Source organism: Megascapheus bottae, chromosome 10, assembly GCF_031878675.1.
Source record: "Megascapheus bottae isolate mThoBot1 chromosome 10, mThoBot2.hap1, whole genome shotgun sequence".
Taxonomy (NCBI): Eukaryota; Metazoa; Chordata; class Mammalia; order Rodentia; family Geomyidae; genus Megascapheus; species Megascapheus bottae.
This window is the reverse complement of record NC_143518.1, coordinates 47,961,909-47,982,784: the sequence shown is the minus strand read 5'-3', so window position 1 is coordinate 47,982,784 and position 20,876 is coordinate 47,961,909. Positions and strand designations below refer to the sequence as shown.

Below are 20,876 nucleotides of genomic sequence, written 5' to 3'. Positions count from 1 at the left end.
GATGAAGCATAGGTTATTAACTTCATTGATTTCTAAATTACAGTAAAATAATAGAACATGCAGAATGTGGTTTCTCTTCAAACCACTTTCTACTGAAATAAAACTTCCATAAGGAAAGAGCTTTCAAATGTTTTGGTCTTTTTTTAGAGCCTCAGTGCTTAGAATAGTATTTAGTCTATCTTGTTAGCCTATAATATTGGGTAAATGTGTATCATTACAGTGTATTCTAATCTGCTCTGACGTATTCTCATGGAAAGGGAAAATGTGGACATATACACGGAAAGAACACATGTGAAAGAGAAGGAAGAGCTGTAGGTGACTAGTCTACACGCTAATAAACTCCAAAATTTGCAAAGGAATTGCCAGAAAGTAGGGGAGACATGCAATAGGCTCTCTCTACATAGCCACCAGAGCAGCCAAGGCTGCTAACACCTTCCGCTGGAACATCTCAGTCAGTCCCCTGATCCACAAGATCATAGGTTCCCACTGGTAGAACAGCAGAGCAGGAGCTCTAGAGAAATAACACAGAAAGATTTTCAAAATTCTTTTTTTTTCCACCACATATTGGGTGATTAAATGAAAATTTCTAGGAAACCACAGGAACAGCCTACCTCATTAAAGTTATTTACCCTGTTTAGCATATTAATTATACCTGAATTATGCATTGGTATTTGTTATTTACTCTAAAATATTAATTTACTGATTCTCAGTGTTTTTTTCTTTTTCATTCATTTCAACTTAATTCACTAAACGTTCATGAGATAGTAGTTTGGTCCAATATCCTAACTGCCAAACCATTATAAAAATCAGTAATGATCTCATAACTATACTAAATCCCTTTACATTCTTATCTTGAATAAAAAGTAACCCTACTTAGAGTAAATTGATAGTGTGAAAGAATAAATTCAAATAACATAGGCAGAGAACTGTTATAGAGGAGCTTATAAATCAAAAAAGATGTAGAAACTAAGGAATATCATACACATTTACTATTGATGGCAGTAGATCCTGTTAGTGACATGAAGAACACTGTTTGATACTATTTAAGGTGACTCAATATCATGGTGAGACTACAAGTATTAATCAGGGGGGAGAATTCAAGTAAGAATTTATTATATATGCCACAGAATTGTGAAACATCAGGGAAAGAGTGTGTCAAATGAGAGTGAAGATATTGAAGTGGTGGCACAGGTCAAGATGCATTGTACATGCACATTGCTTTGTTCAACCGCAAAACATTCAGTATATAACCTAAAATTAAGATGTGAAAAGGAAGCGGTGGGCTGAGGAGAGTAGTGGAAAATGTGAAATGGGGTGACAATGATCAAGATGCACTGTGTTTATAAACTGCCTCAGCGATTGCAACTCCTTTGTAAAACTGCTTCATGGTAATAAAAATATTTCTTAAGAAAAGCTGGTGTCAGTGCCTCATGCTTGTATTCCTAACTATTCTGGAAGCTGAGACATGAGAGTCATGCTTTGAAGCCAAACCCAGGCAGGAAAATCTGTGAGACAATTATCTTCAATTAACTACCAACATGTAGGAAGTAGAGGTATGGCTCAAGTCGCTGAGCTTTGAGTGAAAAAGCTAAGGGACCATGTCCTGCCATCATTCCCTCTACTTCCCACTTCATTCAAAAGAACACAACAGGGGGGAAAAACACATATTATTTGACTTTGCACATACTAAATATGGGAATAAAACAACCCACTCATCTATGCTGCAAAGAGCCAGAACTTGAAGGTATAAAATTGAGGGCCTTTTGGATGCTGGTAATGTCACTGCTTGATTTGGATAGTGGTTCCATAGATGTGTGTAGTCATAAATATTCATCAAGCTATACCCTTAAGATATATTCACTTTCAGTAGAAAGTTATAATTCAATTTAAGAGTTTTCAAAATATAAATTAAAAATAACAGGCAGCCTCTATTTGTCAAAGGTCTCAGTGGAAGGACACTTCCATTTCACCTCTTATGCACTGAACTCCAGTACTTCTGAAACTGAATGTCATTCACACTCTTCCGTCTGAAATTCCTTCCGCCACAGGGTCTTTTCCTACCTATTGGGACCATCAAAGTTCTTAATTTGGGGTGATATCAAAGGCCCTTTGATTAATAACTTAAAACAAATAACAATAACCCTCAATTTGGTACTAAATTGAAGCCCCTGTGTATAACTACCGAAGTTACTAAAAGAAATAACAAAGATTCTCAATGAGGTTAATAGATGGTAGATGTATTTGGGCACAGATCTTAAAGTATAAATGCATATATATTTTATCGACTTCCTCATGTATCAGTGCATTGTAGAAGCATCTTAATGTACAGGTTATTTCAATGCCATTGGTCCTTTGTTACTAAATGAATATAATTCCTGACAGAAAAGCAGTCATCACACATTGACCTAAGGTGTTTTGCTAAGCTTTAGAGCATCTACTATGGAGTCACTGGTTTTAGTGCTAGTTGCTTTGTAACTGAGCCTCTGAAAGCTCTGTTTGCTTTCCATACTTTACTGTTTCCTCCGTGTGTCCTCAAGACCTCTTAGACCTTGTATAATTTACTGCCACAACACTGTGACATCCAAAGGGCACCTCGGTGACTCACAGATGAGATAATGGGCTTACCTGTACAGATCACATGCTCTGCTCTGCCTTGTAAAAAACGTAAAGCACAAGATTTAATCCATAAGGCTTTCCTTTTGCACATATTATGTAACAGGAATACCATCACACATGGTGGGATTGAACACTGCAAATTCAAACTATCTAGGTGAAAGTCAAGCTTTATTTTTGCTACAAAAGGACTTACTATAAACAATTTAACACAAATGAATATCCATTCACTCTAATTTGCTGAGTGCTGATAAGGTTTCCTTCTAATGTGTGGTTAGAAGTACTGAACCCTTACGTGGTTTGTGTCAAAAGCAATATAGCTTCTTCAATAAATTTCTCACTGTGAAGTCTTAAGTGCTTAGAAGGTTTAAGACGACCATTTCTATGTTGCTGTTGATATGTGGTTCTTTTTGACCTTGACAAATATGACTCCTCCCACCCCAAATACAAGGATTTCTGGTTAGAAGCAATAACTCTAATCAGTAAGAGTTTATATTTAAACCTGAATGTGGGTTAAAAATATAAATACTTATTGGCTGTCTGAATTTATGAGAATATCATGTGCCTTTCCTCTTGCTCTTTCTCCCTATCCTTCTTTCTTCCCACTTTTCCTTTTCTTTTTCTCTTATTTCTCATGCAAACACATACTACCACACTTCCTATACTGTTGCTATCCATGACTTACTCTCTCAGTCTTATTGATAAAAGCCTCCATTCTGGTGAACTGACAGTGAGAAGATGTTAACTACAGTTCTGGCAATATGCCACATCTATCCATTTGTAAGACTGCGATGCTTATTACATGATACATTCAAATGGATATTCACCTGCTCTCTTTGGTGTCAGTTGAGAACAACTGTAATCAGTTAGGATGGGTCAGACTCAAACAATTCCGGTTGTAAAGAGTAAAGAGAGAATTGTTTAATTGTTTTGTGAGAAGACTGGAGTTTTAACTCAGGTCCTGGGCATGGTTCCAGCATTTTTGTTCAAAGCTAGAACTCTATTAACAGATCCACAACTCTACTTTCAGATATTTGGTGATTAATTAGAGGTAAGTATCTTTCTGGACTTTGTGCTAAGCTAGCTTTGAACCAGGACCCTCAGATCTCAGCTTCCTGAGTAGGAGCCATTGGCACCAGACAAAAATAGAACTATTTTTCTCACCAGGTACCACAGAAACCTTCTTTCTGTATTTTGATGTATAGGGGTTTCCAAATTTTCACTACCATTGCTGATCTTGTTTCTGAAATCTTGGTGGGATTTTTTTTTTGAAGCCTTTAGAAACTTCTTGAAGATTGCCAGTTTCTGGTAGGGTGCTCCTTTAAAATGAGAATGATCTGGTTGGCTACCATTTAGACGGTCATCATCAATCAGGATGCTATCTAACCTGAACTTAGAAACAATCCAGGGGTGCTGAATACTCTCACAAAGGGCTTCCTTTTTCTGCCTACTTGTGAACACACTACATCTAGGCATTCTAAGCAGCTCACTGTGGCTCTGCTAGTGATATCAATATAAGTTCTTCAATCTTTCCATAATGTTTTTAATCATAAGCTTTTAAAGCACAATTGTTTTTACCTCAAAATTCTTTGAAATCTGTTACAGGACCGAAATAAGAGATTAATGGAGATCTTGCAAGAAAAGATAAATGGTACCACCACAATACCACAAAACTGGGGGGAAAAATTAATTGAACCTCTACTTTTGATAAATATTTATTTTTTTGCAGAAGAAAAATGCATACTAGTTTAAGCTGTCATTATCCTAACCTACATCCTATTTTTCATATTATTAGTAATACATAATGTGGTAGTTTATATTCAAAAATAAAACTAGAATGTATCTACCTCATGTATTTATCCAGAAATACACCAAGGTTACTATGGTTACGAAAAATCCATTACCTTTGAATACAGAATGAAAAAGTTTGACTTAAAGTGTGTGCTATTTATTATAGCAAACATCAACAGCCTTCCGGAGGTCCTCTAACTGGATTCATTTTTCAGTGTCAGAACTGACCCAGCGTAGAACTAGCTTATGGCCTATGCAAGGCAAAAATTTGAACTGTATGCATTTTTAAATATATTTGTACTAACTCAAGGTGCACCAATGCCTTTAACTTCTAACGCTATGTATTTAAAAGACAGAAATAAAAAAGAAGACTCAAAGCACCTGGATACTGAGTGGTTTCTGGACTGACATGCATTTACTCTTACTTGGATCCTCCATGCTAGCAAGATCCATTTTGCTAACCAAGATGGGAGGATGTTGGCTCTATAGGAGGGCATAAAAGGAAATCACAAATAAATGAAGGAGTAATATAAAAATGTTCTGCTTTCAATACTTAGATCATTAGAACAAGTTTTTTTTTTTAGGAGTTTATTGCTTTATTTGCCAGTTCTGGGCTTGAACTCAGGTCCTGAGCACTGTCCTTGGACTTTCTCAAGGCTAGAGCTCTACCACTTGAGCCACAGCACTACTTCTGGCTTTTTCTATATATGTGGTACCAAGGAATCGAACCCAGGTCTTCATGCATGCTAGGCAAGCACTCTACCACTAGGCCAAACTCCTGGCCCTAGGAAGTTTTGATAATGCATAAATCTAGTGATTTTAGCTACTGTGAGTCATTCTAACCATGAAAAAGTGTATGAGATATGGTTTTCAATGAAATTTCAAAAATATACCTAATCCCTATTCATGATCTTTTTGCTCATCAAGAGGAAAAATATAAATAAGTAATTATCATGAGGAAAATCACTCTTGATTACCTATAATTACATTTTTTAAATAGATTTTTTTGAGTGGGTCATGGGGCTTGAACTTGGCCTGGGCACTGTCCCTTGAGATCTTCTGCTCAAGGCTACCACCCTATCCCTTGAGCCACAATCCCACTTCCCCTTTTCTAGAGGTTAATTGGAGATAAGAGTCTCAGGTCCTTTTGTGCCCGACCTGGCTTTGAACCTTGATCCTCAGATTTCAGCCTCCTGATTAGCTAGAATTACAGGCATGAGTCACTGCTCCTGGTATTTTTTTTTTTGTGGGTAATGGGGCTTGAACTCTGGGCTGGGGTGTTATCCCTGAGCTCTTCAGCTCAAGGCTACTGCCTTACCCCTTGAACCTCAGCCCCATTTCCCATTTTTCTAATGGTTAATTGGAGGTAAGAGTCTCTCAAGGACTTTAGTGCCAAGACTGGCTGTGAACCTTGATCCTCAGATTGAAGCCTTCTGCAGCTAGGGTTACAGGTGTGAGACATCACGCCCTGCAAGAATGGATATTCCTTACTTTGAAGAGTATCAAAGATTTAAAAGAATGAAAAGTGTTCATTGCTGATAACTTTCTGGGACGAACTTGATGGTACATCTATCAAATATTCTGTAAAAGTTCACTACATCTGTTCCTTTTTTTAATGTCTAGCACACAAAGATTATGTATAATAGTTGTGAAATTTAAAAAAGATGTGTTCCATGGTTGTATGCATTATTGTAGGTTCATTAGATGAAGCAAGTTATTTGAATATTCTAAAATATTTTAGGGAGATATTTAATAATGTATGGTGATATAGTTATAATAAGGGAATATGTGGGGATACAAAATTATACCTTGCTTGTAGCCTGATTTTGTTATGATGAAGAAGTATTAGAGAATTATGTTCAATATTAAGAAATTCTCTCTGTGTGGTGTAATTACAGGGCATTATATATTTGCATAGCTTGAATTATCTTCAATAAGCATTCCTTTCTTTTATACTTTAAAAATATGATGAATCATCTTTCTGAGTGGAATGCATTTTCTATGAGATACTCCATTCATGCATATGGAAACTTAGCATCTAAACTACCACCATTTCTGATATTATCAGCCAGTGTAGGCTCAACCCCAAAACCACTCAGCTGTGAGGATAGGCTATGAGGTCACAAATATCCTGAGTACCAGCAGCACTGTGGATATCCAGAAATACCACAGGTCCTCCAATGACTAGAGTAATTTCCCTCCCGTTTACTACTTAGACGACTTTATTCAGACACATTTGAAGTAGACTCTGACTGACAATTCAGATGCATCTGAAGATATGTCTCCTCAATTTAATGTCTATCACAGGTATAAAATCATAAGCGATCTTGAAGTCATTGTACTAAATTCTTCTGCAATTTGAGAATCTTTACAGAAAGAGATAGGGAAACTTCACTAACAGTAGGCAAGGCACTGGCTTCAGGTACTGCTATGGCCTAAATTGTGTTGCTCTGACACCCACTCCTCAATTCTTGTATTGAGATGAAAAAGTCTAATGTGATTATATCCGAGTTAAGACTTTTAAATAGGCAGTAACAAGACTGGTGTTTGTATACCAAGGACACATTCATACACAGAAAAGGCCATGTGAGGCCCTGGTGAGAAGGTAGCATTCTGTATGCCAAGGAGAAAGGCCTCAGGAGAAACCAGACTTGCTCACATCTCATCCTGGATTTTCAGCCTCTGAAGAGTAAGAAATATGTTTCTGTTTTCTAAGGCACTTAGGCTGTGATAATTTGTTATGGAAGTTTGCTCTAGCAGACTAATTCTGGAGTTCTGAGGTTTGTAATTAGGCTTCTGCTTTACTTCCAGTGTTGTGGTGAGGAAAAATAAAATTTAAAAATTCAAGAAGACTATAGACGATTACAGGCATAGGTGGGAAAAACCACAGACCTGTCTTTGAAATGATTCCTCCAGTTGCTGACTAGAGGAATTTCTTCACTTCTCTAGCCTTCAGTGTTGCTGTCCATAGATTAGAATAACCATGTTCTAATCACCTACAGGGTTTAGTTCCCCTCCAATATGATCAACACTGAGGTACCAGCACGTTTCATACCTTAAGCTATTTAGTGACAATAGTGATAGGTACATGTGAAAAAAAAAAGCATAGAAAAGAAACATAATGAGTGATACTGGAGATAGTGTTCTTTAAAATTATGACACAAAGCCTGAATAATATTGAAATTTTGACCATGGTAGATAAAGTGAATAATTTCGACTCCCTTAAAAATAGCACCTTCTGTCAGGCACCCATGGTTCACACCTGTAAGCCTAGCTATTCAGGAGGCTAAGATCAGAGAACTGAGATTCAAAGACAGCCAGGTAGAGAAGTCCACGAAACATGCATTTCCAAATAACCACCAAATAAATGAATAAATAAACAGCGCTGTGCTGAAAGTGGTAGAGGGTCAGTTAGTCTTAAGTAAAAAGCTAGGGACAGTACTCTGGCCCTCAGATAAAGCCCCATTACTGACACTCATGCTTGCATCTGAGTGTGCACACAAACATACACACACACACACACACACACACACACACACACACACACACACAAAAGAGTCACCTCTTTGTTTACATGAGGGTTATTTGCTGTACTGGTCCACTATGGTACAGTACGCTACAATCTTTTCCTGTAAATCTGATACCCACACAGTATTGTGGATTCAAAAAAGGTAGCAATAATACTAATAATTTTTATTATTAATGGAAATTGATGTGAAGCTGTGTCTCCTTTCCTCCTCACACTGCTTTTTATCCTCTGAGTTGATACAATGTTACCTCAGGGCCATTCTGTGCATTTTGTAAACCTTTACAACCCTCACTTGCTCGTCTGCTAGCAGCTCTACTCTCTTGTATAACATTCATTTCTGTGCACAGAAGGGATCTAAGTTTCTTATCCCTTATCACTAGTTTTCATTCTCCTTTTTCTGTAACTTTTGTTCCCTGCTCTACTGCTACTCTCTATCAGTCATCATTTTTTTTCCCCCTGATCATGGGGCTTGAACTCTGGGCCTCTACCTTTTGAGCCACAGTGCCACTTCTGGTTTTCTAGTGGGCGATTGTAGATAAGAGTCTCATAGACTTTCATGCCTGGGCTGGCCTTGAACCATGACCCTCAGATCTCAGCCTCCTGAAGTTGCTAGGATTACAGGCATGAGCCATTGGTGCCAATCACTATCTTCTTTATTACCAGGAGTTGGAGGACTTCACTAATACCGCTGATTTATCACCCACTCTGTGAGAGGTTTCTGAGATGCAGAAATGAATATGCATGTGGTCATGATTTTAGGATATTTACAACAATGTGAAGAACCAAACAAGCTAGCGAATGATCTTGTTCAAGGCAATACATGTATACACAAACACATATATACATACTCATACATGCATACGTATGTAAATACATACATATACACACAAATAAGAGGAGAATAAACTCACACAGCAAACTCATGGGATCATTATTGAGTAATATCTGAGAAATCAGTAAAGGGTTCTTATGGAAAAAAAAACTATTCTGAGACTAAAATATGTTATAGTCAGTTATGAACAGTGATGTTGGCCCTCAAAAAGTGGTTTGTATACACTCATTAATATACTGACAAAGTCATTCAGTGATGTGATTTAATGTTTATTTTTATAAAATACTTTCTATGGTCTATATTTATTTAATATAATGGCACGAGCTGCTTCAGTCTGGTAAACCAGTACATTTAGGTTGAAGGTAATCTGCTTTATCTATGTACTATACACCCCGTTCTCCTACAGGGGATAACTACACATTTTAAACCAGTTCTTAACAACATATGATATGTCACCTAGAATCTACTTTCTTCAAAACATCCAAGAGCCTAGTTATTCCCAATTTACAGATTCAGTAATTAAATCCAAGAAAAAGTAAGGAGCCTGTTTTCATACCACATTCTCTTCAAGGAAGCCAAAATATTTGGGTTTAAGTCTAAGTCTGTCACACACAGGAGTTGTCCTCTGGACTCTTCTACAGCACAGATCTCCCATTGTACATGGGATAACAAGGTCTACCTTGTCAAGTGAATGAGAGAATACCATCCAGTCAGGATGAGTAATAGACAAAAGCAATAGCATTTGTCCTGCTATGGTTCTTTTCAGACCATTGTGGAGGCCACAGGAGAAGTGAAAAATGCATCCCACACCTTGTAGAAGCATCAGCATGTGTCCCCAAGAAGCCGGGCTTGCCATGCTAGGAGGACCAGTGTCTGGCTGCTCTCCCTGTTATAACCTCAGTCCTTGACATTAATGTGACATAAATAATTAATTCTACTTCTGGCTCTAACTTGTCTTGACCTTTCACGAAGAACTTAATATTTCTAGGCTTCAGTTTTTAAATCAATCAATATTTGATTAGTAGCATCTCATCTGAGAATCAAATACAGTATGTAACATAACATAAAATATAGTCCCAGTATTACTACTGTACAAGAACAAACACAGGACCCAGATCAGACAACAAACCTCACAGAGGACTCATGGATGTGTTCAGAAAGTTTTCCAACAACTTTCATTTCACTTAAATACAAAATGGATGTTACATATTCACCACGTATGCTATGTAGTAAAACCACAGTAAATTTACACTTTCTGAGTCTGAACACTATCCAAAATGCGTGAAGAATTTTAGGTAGTGAGCCATGTAATCAGCTGAAGGATGTCATTGGTTCACAGGATTCATCTTCGCAGAGACAATGTGATTGGCTGAGTCCTAGCTTCAAACCTGTGACTCTTGGGATACAGACCAATCTCTGCTGAGCTGCTGTATTGGCACATCCATGTCCCATTTACACCTGGGCACACAGTGGTGGGTGGGATTTAGTAAAGGAGATGGACTTCATTCCTTGCTAAAGAAGGAGAGAGGTAATATAGGGATTTTTCCACTTTGTTGAACATTGACAAATATAATAGACTACAGTACTCATGGAACTAGGCCAATGGGAGAGAAAACTGTCTTTTCTAGTGAGGATTTGAAAAGGCCTGAGTTGGCCTGTAATCCTAGCTACTTTAGGCTAAGATCAGAGGACCCTAGTTTGAAGACAATTTGGACAAGCAAGTCCATGAGACTCTTAGCTCCAACAAAACACTCTAAAGAACTGGAAGAAGTGTTGTGGCTCACAATAACCAGGGATAGAGGCAGGCACGGGGGACTGTGGCTCACATTTATAATCCTAATTACTCGGAGTCTAAGGTCTGAGGATCTTGGTTTGAATCCAGCTGGGGCAGGAAATCTGTGATACTCTCATATTTCCAGTGAACCACCTAAAAACTAGAATTGCGGTTTGAGTGTTAAGGGGACCGATACTACTTTTACATAGGTAACTGTAACCCTGAACATCACCTTCATAATAAAATTTCAAAAAAAGAAAAAGAAAAAGAACCTCAGAGGCAGCACCCAGGCCAGGCCTTGAGTTCAAGCCCAACGATCAACCTAACAAAGCAAAACCAAAAACAAGCAAAACAATATCATCATCAACAAAAACAAAAACACAACAAAGCCAAGGACAGTGCCTAGACTGAGTTCAAGCCCCAGGACCAGCACAAAACAAAATGAAATATCAACAAGCAACAACAATATGTTCAGGAAAAGAATCCATTATAGTCAACTAAACACACTTATAATTACATGATGCCATAGCAGTCTTACCTGTAACTGTGAAATTCTCCCCACTTCCCGAATAAATGAGGTTTCCATCCATGTACAGGGAGTACTGAGTTATAATACCATTTGCTTGTTTGGGTGGATCCCAAGAGAGTAACAACGAATTAGGAAGGGATTTAGCTATGGGTGGTTGAACTTCTTGTGGAGCTGTGAAAAAGAAAAAAAAATAGTTTTTCTTTAAGAAAAGATTTATAGTGTCTAATTTTAGTTTACTTTTCTAACTCAAACTTTTCAGACTGAAGCCAATAAATCATGGACTAAACCTGCAATCCCACACATGGAAATGTTCCTCATTCGTGGCAGCGTGTCAGTAATTGCTTCAGGAACAGTGCTAAATAACTGTCCTGGATTTATGATAATCTGCATAGGTGATGGATGGGGAGTCCTCACACTGCTTCACTTGACTGACGTGTGTGTGTTACTTCATCCAAAGTATTATTAGCCCACAATGGTGATGGGAAGGTATGCCTACTAAAACTAATTAAACAGATAGAGTCCCCTACCCTCGAAGAGCTTATGGTTTGACATGGGCAGTATTGATGAATGGGTCATAATAGATGCCTTTAAAAACTTCTACCTATGACAATAGCTTGAAAATGGAGAATCAATGTAGTGAATTACATATTGGAACTACACTGTAATGCCTACACGATAGTTCAATAAAATAGCCAATGAATTGCAGTCATAGGAACTATGTGTTAAAAAAACAACTGACCCCCCAAAGCAAATAGCATTGAGTAAATTAAAAATAATTAGCTGGAAGTGGTGGCTCACACCTCTAATCCTAGCTACCTCCGAGACTGAGATCTGAGGATCAAGGTTCAAAGCCAGCCTAGGCAATACAAAGCCTATAAAGCTGAGAGATGCTTATCTCCAATTAATCACTAGAAAATGGGAAGTGGGGGTGTGGCTCAAGGGTAGGTGGTAGCCTTGAGCTAAAGAACTGGATGATCAGGGAATCTCTCTGGAACATAGAGATAAGTCAGGCAGATAAGGAACCAAGCACAGTCTAGACAGGGGCTGTAGTGGATAATGGGGACATGGAGAAAGGTGCCTCATGGTTAAGATGGTGGAACAATATGTAAGGCAGGGGATGGGGGAAGATGGATACAATGACTTGGAGAGTTTTGTGTGTGTGTGTGTGTGTGTGTGTGTGTGTGTGTGCCCGCGCGCACGTACAAGTGCACTACTAATGGGGCTTGATCTCAGGGCTTGAATGCTGTCCCTTAGCTGTTTTAGTTTAAGGATGGCACTCAACTACTTTACTACCAGCCTTTTCATTGTTAACTGGAGATGAGAGTCTTTCAGCTTTGTCTGCTGGGTCTCTGGCTTTGAACTTGGGATCCTGAGCTCTCAGTCTCCTGAGTAGCTAGGATTGCAGGCATGAGTCACAGGTGCTGATCTGAGAAACTGTAACTTTTAGTTGAGTAGATGGAGGAAATCACGAAGTGTCATTGACAGCGCTGCCCAGCTGTGGGGACTCTGATTAGGGGTGCTAGGAAGGCTTTTACATAATCCTTTTATCATATGGACCTGTACTCTCCTTTCAAGGTCTACCTTCTGTGTAAGTCATGCTTTCTACATGAGGAAAAAGAGGGCTTTAGAGATGAATGATGAAGAGGGAAGAGTGTGTGTGTGTGTGTGTGTGTGTGTGTGAGAGAGAGAGAGAGAGAGAGAGAGAGAGAGAGAGAGAGAGAGAGAGAGAGAGAGAGAGGAAGAGAGGAAGAGAGAGGGGGAGAGAGGGAGGGAGAGGGGGGAGAGGGGAGAGAGAGAGAATTAGCTACCTACTTTTCTCTAAAGATCAAGCTTTTAAATTTCCTATATAACTTCACAGCCAGACAGTATGAAAATGTAAAATTCCTCTCATCTGGGAGATGGAAATATAAAGTAACAAAGCTTCAAATGTTTTGAGAGCTGTTACTTCTTGAAGTGATGTGTTTGGATGCTTGAGCAAAGCTTTCACTTCAGAGTGCTAAAATATTTTCTCTTTTCCACTGCCTTCTTAACGGATGCTTTCTGAAACATTAATTTATGCCAACAGTTTGTAAGTTCCAAGTACAACAAAAGTGAGACTGAAGTCAGAAGGAACAGAGCAGTGATTAATAATGCCTCAACTGGCATTCGGAGGTTCCATCAGACTGAAATAATTGTTGCCTGTGCTGGTGTTTAGCAGTTAAAAGAAACCATGGAAATCAACCGTTTGATTCTCAATTTCATACTGTGCCATACAATCAATTCTTTTTAGTCAGACTGTCTCTAGATTTACTTCTGAGCCATAGTAAAATGAGGAAGCTTTCATTAATCTTTCAGATGCTTCATATTAATGACAAGGCTCTTGCATGAACAATGTAACAGCAATTAAAAAGCCCATTAATCTGCATTACAGCTATTAAAGATGCATGTCATTAAGGGGTATGGAGTTTGATTCATTTTCACACACCCCCAAAAAATGGAGCAATTATGGCCTGGCAATGCACTCTGTCATCAAATTAGGTTGGGGTTTTCCAGCAAATGGCCTTGCAGCATTTAGCTCTTCTCCTATTTTATTATTCATGACTGAAATGTGGAAGTCAAGACCTTTGAAATTACTTTACCTTCTTGTGGAGTAGAGATGTTCAATGCTCTTGAGCTCTCAGTACAGCCAGCCAGGGTGCAAGCAGTAAGGGTTACTGCATAGTTTCTGAAGGGGAGTAAGCCTGTCAATATGCCTGTAATGAAAGGGGGACATAAAAAGGATTGCGTGTTTACTAGAAGCATCTGTAAAGAGAAACATGTGTATTCGGTGGGAGGAAGAGGAAGAGAGACACAGAGAGACAGGAAAATGTGCAAAGACAGACATAGATACAAGAAAGCCAACAACAACAAATATGCCTCCTTCACTTATGTACCTGTCTAACTGCTGATTGCAGGATGAGAAAAAATGGGAGATCTACTTATTGTTACGAGAACTTGAAATCTGTATTTGATACAACCCTCATTCAGAATGGGCAAGCTCTTCCACGTAGAGTTGTTGAAGCAGAGTGCAATATGTACCCAATAGTTAAGGTGTACTTTATCTCAATCCTGATTCTAGACCCCCCGTAGAAATAAAACTTCTGAATTCTCTTGAACCTAGCATTTCTCAGCCATGTTTAATGCAAGAGTCTTTTGAATGCAGTGTCTGTTAGCACATGTTAGGCAATGCTGCTTCTACATGTGACTTCATTATTTTAACAGTAGGATGCACATATACAAACTATTTGTTTATGCTGCAGCTAACAAATATGCAAATTGAAATAGCTAAACAATTAGAAAATTAGATAATTACACTTTTGTACTTCAACTTGCAAAATTATTAGTTTACTTAATTAAGACACCTGTCTTAAATGGATGTGTGAAACAGGGAAGTATTGAATTAACCTGGATTGGTGGCAGATATGTTAGATTATTTCAGCAATTAAAAGTACTTGTAGAAATGAAACCAAATTTTGTTTACTGATGGTCCCAAAGAAGACAGAAGTAAATAACATTGAATTAAAGAATACCAAAATTATAATTTGTTCTTTTGTTCTCTACTGAATTTTTCTTATGGAACATTTGTGTATGTATGTGTGTGTGTGTGCACACTCATGTTGTTGTGTGTCAGTTTCGTGGTTTGAACTTAGTGTCTTAACACTGTTATTTGAGCTTTTGGGGACCACAGGTCCACTTTGGGTTTTTCAGTGGTTAACTAGAGATAAGTGTCATGAACTTTCCTTTCCTCAGATCCAACTTCCTGAGTAGTCGACATTACAGGCACAAACCTCTGACACCTGGCTTCTTGTGGAACCCTTTGATAATCTTAAGTATGAGGTAAATGCCACTCTGACCCCCTTTGTGCAATTAATCTATGCTAATGAAAATGCTTGAAATATTGTAAAAGAGCTAGCCATTGCACATCTCTCTATTGATTAAGCCTTCAACAGCATAGAGAATATACTATTGCTTTACAGTGTCAATATTGGTGAGGGGTAGTATCATCTAACATACATTTTAATATCTATAATTCTGTACTCACCCTCCCCAATAGAAATATTTTTTTTTAAGAAATGTAAAAGAAAAAAAAAAGAAATGTAAAAGAACAGAGCCAGAATGAAGCAAGGACCACATGCCATTGTGTGTTTGGATTCCCCAGTTTTACTGCTAACTAACTTCATTCTAATAGCTTCCTCACTTTTCCCTCACCCAGGAATCCACTCTGCCATGCTTCTACATGAAAATCCCTCTCCACTTGGCACCATTATCTCAGCTCATGGGCCAAAGAAGACTTCAAGCCAATGAACTAATCTGCATACACATGTGGCCATTTCCTGCCAAGTTCTACTCTCACTCATTTCAGAACCCCCTTGTGTTAAAACCTTCTGCTCTCCTCATTCCTGCCACCACGGCTGTCATTTCCTCTTGAATCTTCCAGACCATGACTCATATGCTGAGTTCACTTCCTTTTAGGACAGTACTCCACTTAACAGCAAACTAACACCTCCTCCTCATGGAACAGTAAAGAGCACTGATACACAGGCCAGAATGCAAAAAAGGCGGCTCGTCACACCACTATGCGTGAGTTTTCTCATCTTTAAACGTAGATAGCCACAGCTCCACTTCTGGCTATTTGGCAGTTAATTCATCGAAGTCTCAAGGAGTTTAATTCCAGGGTTGGCTTTGAACTTCTATTCTCAAATCTCAGCCTCCTGAATAGCCAAAATTACAGGCATGAGTCACCAATGCCCAACAAACAGGTTCTATCTTGAAAGAAAGGACTGAGGAGCCATCTTTAAGAAGGGATAATATAGCACGTGTCTCTAAATGTTACTGTCAAGGTCAAAGAGGTTACAGAACTATGGAAGAAGAGGGCTTTGGTGCCAAGCAGGTCCAAATCGTGCTACTTTTGCAACCAAGCTTTGCCCAACATAGATAGATTTCTTTTTACCTCTTGAAGATTACTAGTAGTTTCAAATGTCAAATCAAGTGACTCTTCCCCTCCTGCAGTTCCTGAGCTCAGCATCTCCCAGTGGCCTCTAGCACCATCTGAGTTTTCTCCTGAACCTCTGAGACCTCTAATTTCATTCCTTCACTGAATCGTGATTCTTGTTCTGAGTCTTTTAAGTAGTTTTTCCCTACAACATTGTGTTCTGACACTCCCCTCCCCCCCATACTTCTTTGCTATTTATTTATCAGTCCTCATCTCAGTGATCATCTGAATAGCTCCCTGTTTTTCCACATTCCTGTTCTTGTAGTTCTGGTTCTGCATTTCTTTTTCTTATTGGTCGGTAGTGAGGCTTGAACTCAGCCTGGGTGTTGTCCCTGAGCTTTTCAGCTCAAGGTTACTGCCCTACCCCTTATGCCACAGTCGCACTTCCATTTTTTTTTTTTTTGGCGGTTAATTGGAGATAAATGTCTCTGGGACTTTAGTGCCAGGGCTTGCTTTGAATTGTGATCCTCAGATCTCAGCCTCCTGAGTAGCTAGGATTACATGTGTGAGCCACCGTGCCCAGCAGTAACTAACTGAAGATGATGTGCCTTCACTCAGTGTTTCATACTCAATAAGCCATAATCTGCACACAACATCCCACACAATTGCAGAAACTTTATTGCTTTCTTTTTTGCAGAGCTGGGGATGGAATGCAAGAATTTGAGCATTCTGGGAAATTTTTCCACTACTGAGCTATACTGTTAGTCCTTACCCTCTTTTGTGGACTCTGCTCCTACTCTAAGCTCTGTTCATTATTCTTTTTAAGTAGTTGTACAAAGGAGTTACCATTTAACAAAACAAACAAGTTTAGGAATAAAATGTATTTTGATCAATGTTACCCTTTTTCTATTTCTTTCTTTCTTTCTTTCTTTCTTTCTTTCTTTCTTTCTTTCTTTCTTTCTTTCTTTCTTTCTGTCTTTTTCTTTTTTCTTTTCTTTTGCTTGCCCTGGGGCTTTAACTCAGGGTATGGGTGCCCTCTGTGAGCTACTTTTGCTCAAGGCTCACATTCTACCACTTGAGCCACTGCCAGCTGTTTCCATGTGATTTATTGGAGATAAGAGTCTCGTGGATTTTTCTGACCTCACTGACTTTGAACCATGATCCTCAGATCTCAGATCCCCAGGTACTTAAGTAGCTAGGATTACAGGTGTGAGCCACGAGTGCCTAGCTTATTTTTCTATTTCTTCGTATGCTTACTAGAAGCTCAAATCTGAGCTATTATCATAAAGATGTTCTAATCGTTTTATCCTGACAAAATGTTCAGAATTGTCAGATCTTCCCTGTTAACAAGTTGAAATCAACTACAAAACTTTAAGTAGGACAGCTTGCATGACTGAATTAGCATAATGCCAAAGTAACAAGAAACGAATCAGCCTCCAGAGAAAGAATTTCAGTGCCAACCTAGGAAAGGAAAATATGCAATGTGATAGGATATTAATTTCTTTTGTTCATCACTTAATATACAACACATTTGAAGAAAGTGATGCCTCCTACAGACAGCTCTCCAAAGAGAAACGAAAGTTATGTACAGATTGGAGATTTAAAATCCTAAGCAGAAAGACTTGTCATTTATTTAGGTAATATCATTGACAAACATAGCAATAGTTCTGCTACTTGGGGGTTTTGTAGGCAGGACTTAGGAAATATTTCATCTGGTGATATTATTTCTCCCCAAACCCTAACTGAAACAAAATGTATGAATTACAACTGTTTTATCAGCTTATATGGAAAGGTTTTAATGTACACTAGGAAGGATCACATCAAATCATATTCTGAGTTTTCACTCAGTAAATTATTTTTAATGTTTTACTTAACCAATCTTTCTTTTACTAAAGGTGTTTGTTAGGTATACATGTATAATGTGATATTCCTCTGTTAATCTTTCCCCGTTCCTTAAAGACCTCAAAACTTCTAATAATTTAGATAGGGGTATTTCTAAAATCCAGACTTGCCAGCCAAGATGGTAACAGGTCAATGTTTAAAGACAATTTTTCAAAAAATTGATCAGTGAGACATCAATTCTCAGTAAAATCTCCCTCTCTAGCTTTGGTTGAGAACTTTGGCAAATTGTGTTACATTCCATAGAAAAGAAAATTTGTGATTCTTAAAGAGAACTGTTGGAAAGAAATGAGATCACCATTGAGGTCATTTATCAATGTGCTTACATTTCCCATTTCAATCCAGGTGAAACAATAATAACACTGAGAAATGAGAACTGCAAGATGGATAACAAGAAAAAAGAAAAGAAGAAAAGGAGAAGAAGGCTGATGCTCTGGTTCTTGCCAAGTCTGGATCCCTGGTGGAAGATTAAAATGGTTTATAAATCATAGGTTGCAAAAAAAAAAAGAAGAAAAGAGGAAAGAAAAAATGTGCTGTACTTTATGTGGTGGACTAGTATTGCTTTTCTATTTCCAAGGGGAGACTTGCCTGTCATGTTGAGTTTCAGAGACAACATTTGGCAAAGAATTTCAGCTAAATACAGGCTAGTGTTCTCTCTTCTGCTCTGGTTATAACTGTGGATTAGGAAAGAGAGACATTCAAGTCGTTTTCACAAAACTTAATTAATCTGACAGGGCAATGGTGCTTTAGCCCTGTAGTTGTAGCTATTGGGGAGGCTGTAATCTGAGGATTGTGGTAGAAAGTGAGACTCTTATCTTCAATAAAGTACCAGAAAACTGGACATGGAGCCGGACATGGAAGGGTGCTATCCTTGAGTGCAAACACTCAGTGCCACTATTAAGATCCTGAGTTCAAGTTCCACTATGAACAACAATTTAAAAAAATAACCTGAATGAATCTTTGAACATGTAGTTGATAGCCTTCAGTTTTGAGGCTCAGGGCCCAGTTGTCTTATAAGCTAAGACAACTGATTTTAGCAAAGCTTGAAAATGAAACATTGACCTAGGAATACCACAAGGATAACAAGTATATGTAGATTAATGAAAGATGTAGAATATTTGTAGACACATCATGGAAACAGTGGTATTTATAAGCTTTTATAGTCTAAGATGAGAGATTTTAAAGACAGATTAAGGCCAGGGCATAGTACCTGCCTGTCAGCCCAGCTAATTAATAGGTAGAGATAGAAGGTACTATGGGTTAAGGCCAGCCCAGGCAAAAGTATGAACCCTTCTCTTAAAAAAAAGGAAATTAAATTAAAAAGTATTGGAAGCTTGGCTCAAGTGGTAGAGATTTTTTCTAGCAAGCATAAGACACTGAGTTCAAAGCCCAGTACTCCCAAAAGACATATTTACAAAATGATACCAACTGAGAGTCTGTTTCAATATAATATTTAAAAGAAGACTGATATATATATATATATATATACCATATATCTATCTATATATGGTAGGATGGTAGGACACTGGCAAGGGAATCCTAGATAGAAAACTATGAAAAGAAAACCTCAAAAGAAATTACGAGGCAGTATATCTTTGCGTGGATCCTGAAAGACTTTGAGATGAGCTTGGCTATGAAAACCCTTGTGTAGAAAGACAGGATAGAGAAGTCTTTGTCTTGATTTGAGGACACTCCTCTTGCTTGGCTGACAAGATGACCTCTCAAACTCCTTTTCTGCGCCCAAAGTCTGTGAAATCAGAAAATGGTCCCAATCAGATCAGAAAACCTGCCAGTCTTTGCTGATAATGGAAGAAAGCAAGCTGACAGGACATTCAATAAGCGTACGGGAAGCATTATTGATGTCTTAAAAGTGTGAGTATCCCATGAAACACATGCACGCGGATATGTGGACTAAAGTCACCGGCAGCAGATCCATGGCGATAATGCATTTTGCATTAATGCTTAACACTGAGAAATCCTGACGTGCCACGCCAAGGGAGTTTAAAGTCACGACGTAGTCCTCTTCAAATCACATCCTGTGGGCCACAGTGGGTGCAGGAAACCCATGCTCAGGGAGTTGAGGAATTTTAAGGTAATTTTATTCTCTTATCCTTTTCCCTTCCCTTTCCTGTTTTCTTTCTTTTGGCAGTGTTAGGAATTGAACTGAGGGACTTGTACTTACAAGGCAAGTATTCTCCCACTTGAACCACACCTCTGGTCTCTTTGCTTTCAGTTTATTTCTCAGATAGAGTTTCCTATTTTTGTTCAGGCTAGCCTCAAACTTCCAGAACATCTGGGATTACAGGCATATGCCACCATACCTGGATCCTTTTACTGTTCTGTGTGTCTTTATTTTTCCACCAGATGTTACTAGGCTTTTCCAAACATAGTTACTTGAGGACTGGTAGAAAAAGCAAAGACTATTTCTCCCTTTAGCCACGTTCATTCTGCATTCCTGCCTATGAGAGGGCCTCATTTCACCCTGACTTTCTGAGGGAGTGAGCAGAGTCAAAGACACTGTAACTCTGCATTGATAGATTAGTATCCCTAATGTATGCTTCCTTTTGCACTAACCTCAACTTTCAAAGGTGCCTATGAGAAATACAAATATCTAGAAGTAGCCCAAAGGCTCAAGAGAAAAATCTCCGTGGACTGACACTCACCTATGCAAGCTTTAGAGCCTGTAATAGGACTCTACATGCTGAGTAGCAGGGAAATGACAGCAAGGTCTGTCTTGATGGTGGAATTGTATGATTTACTACTGTGACAAAAATGCAGATAGGTATGAATGCTCTGTGCCTGAAAACGGAATCTGAGACACAAAAAAGCAAAAAACGAACAAACAAAAAACAACAACAAAAACATGGCATCTTTTTGGTTTGTTTCTTCAAAGCCAAATATACTGAAAAGAAAGGCCTCCATTCCTATATGCATCCCTTGGCAGACTCCTCCTTCTTC

The 20,876-nt window shown here is 38.5% G+C and overlaps 1 protein-coding gene across 1 annotated transcript in view; it reads right to left on the bottom strand.

Annotated features, from left to right (window-relative positions):
* The window catches only part of Ush2a (usherin), a 606,255-nt gene that overhangs the window by 326,063 nt on the left and 259,316 nt on the right, over positions 1–20,876 (bottom strand). The window contains exons 30-31 of the mRNA XM_090341196.1: positions 13,687–13,800; positions 11,078–11,239 (exon numbers count right to left, since the gene is read on the bottom strand). Coding sequence (XP_090197322.1) covers positions 11,078–11,239; positions 13,687–13,800 — 276 coding nt within the window. The remainder of the gene's footprint in view (positions 1–11,077; positions 11,240–13,686; positions 13,801–20,876) is intronic.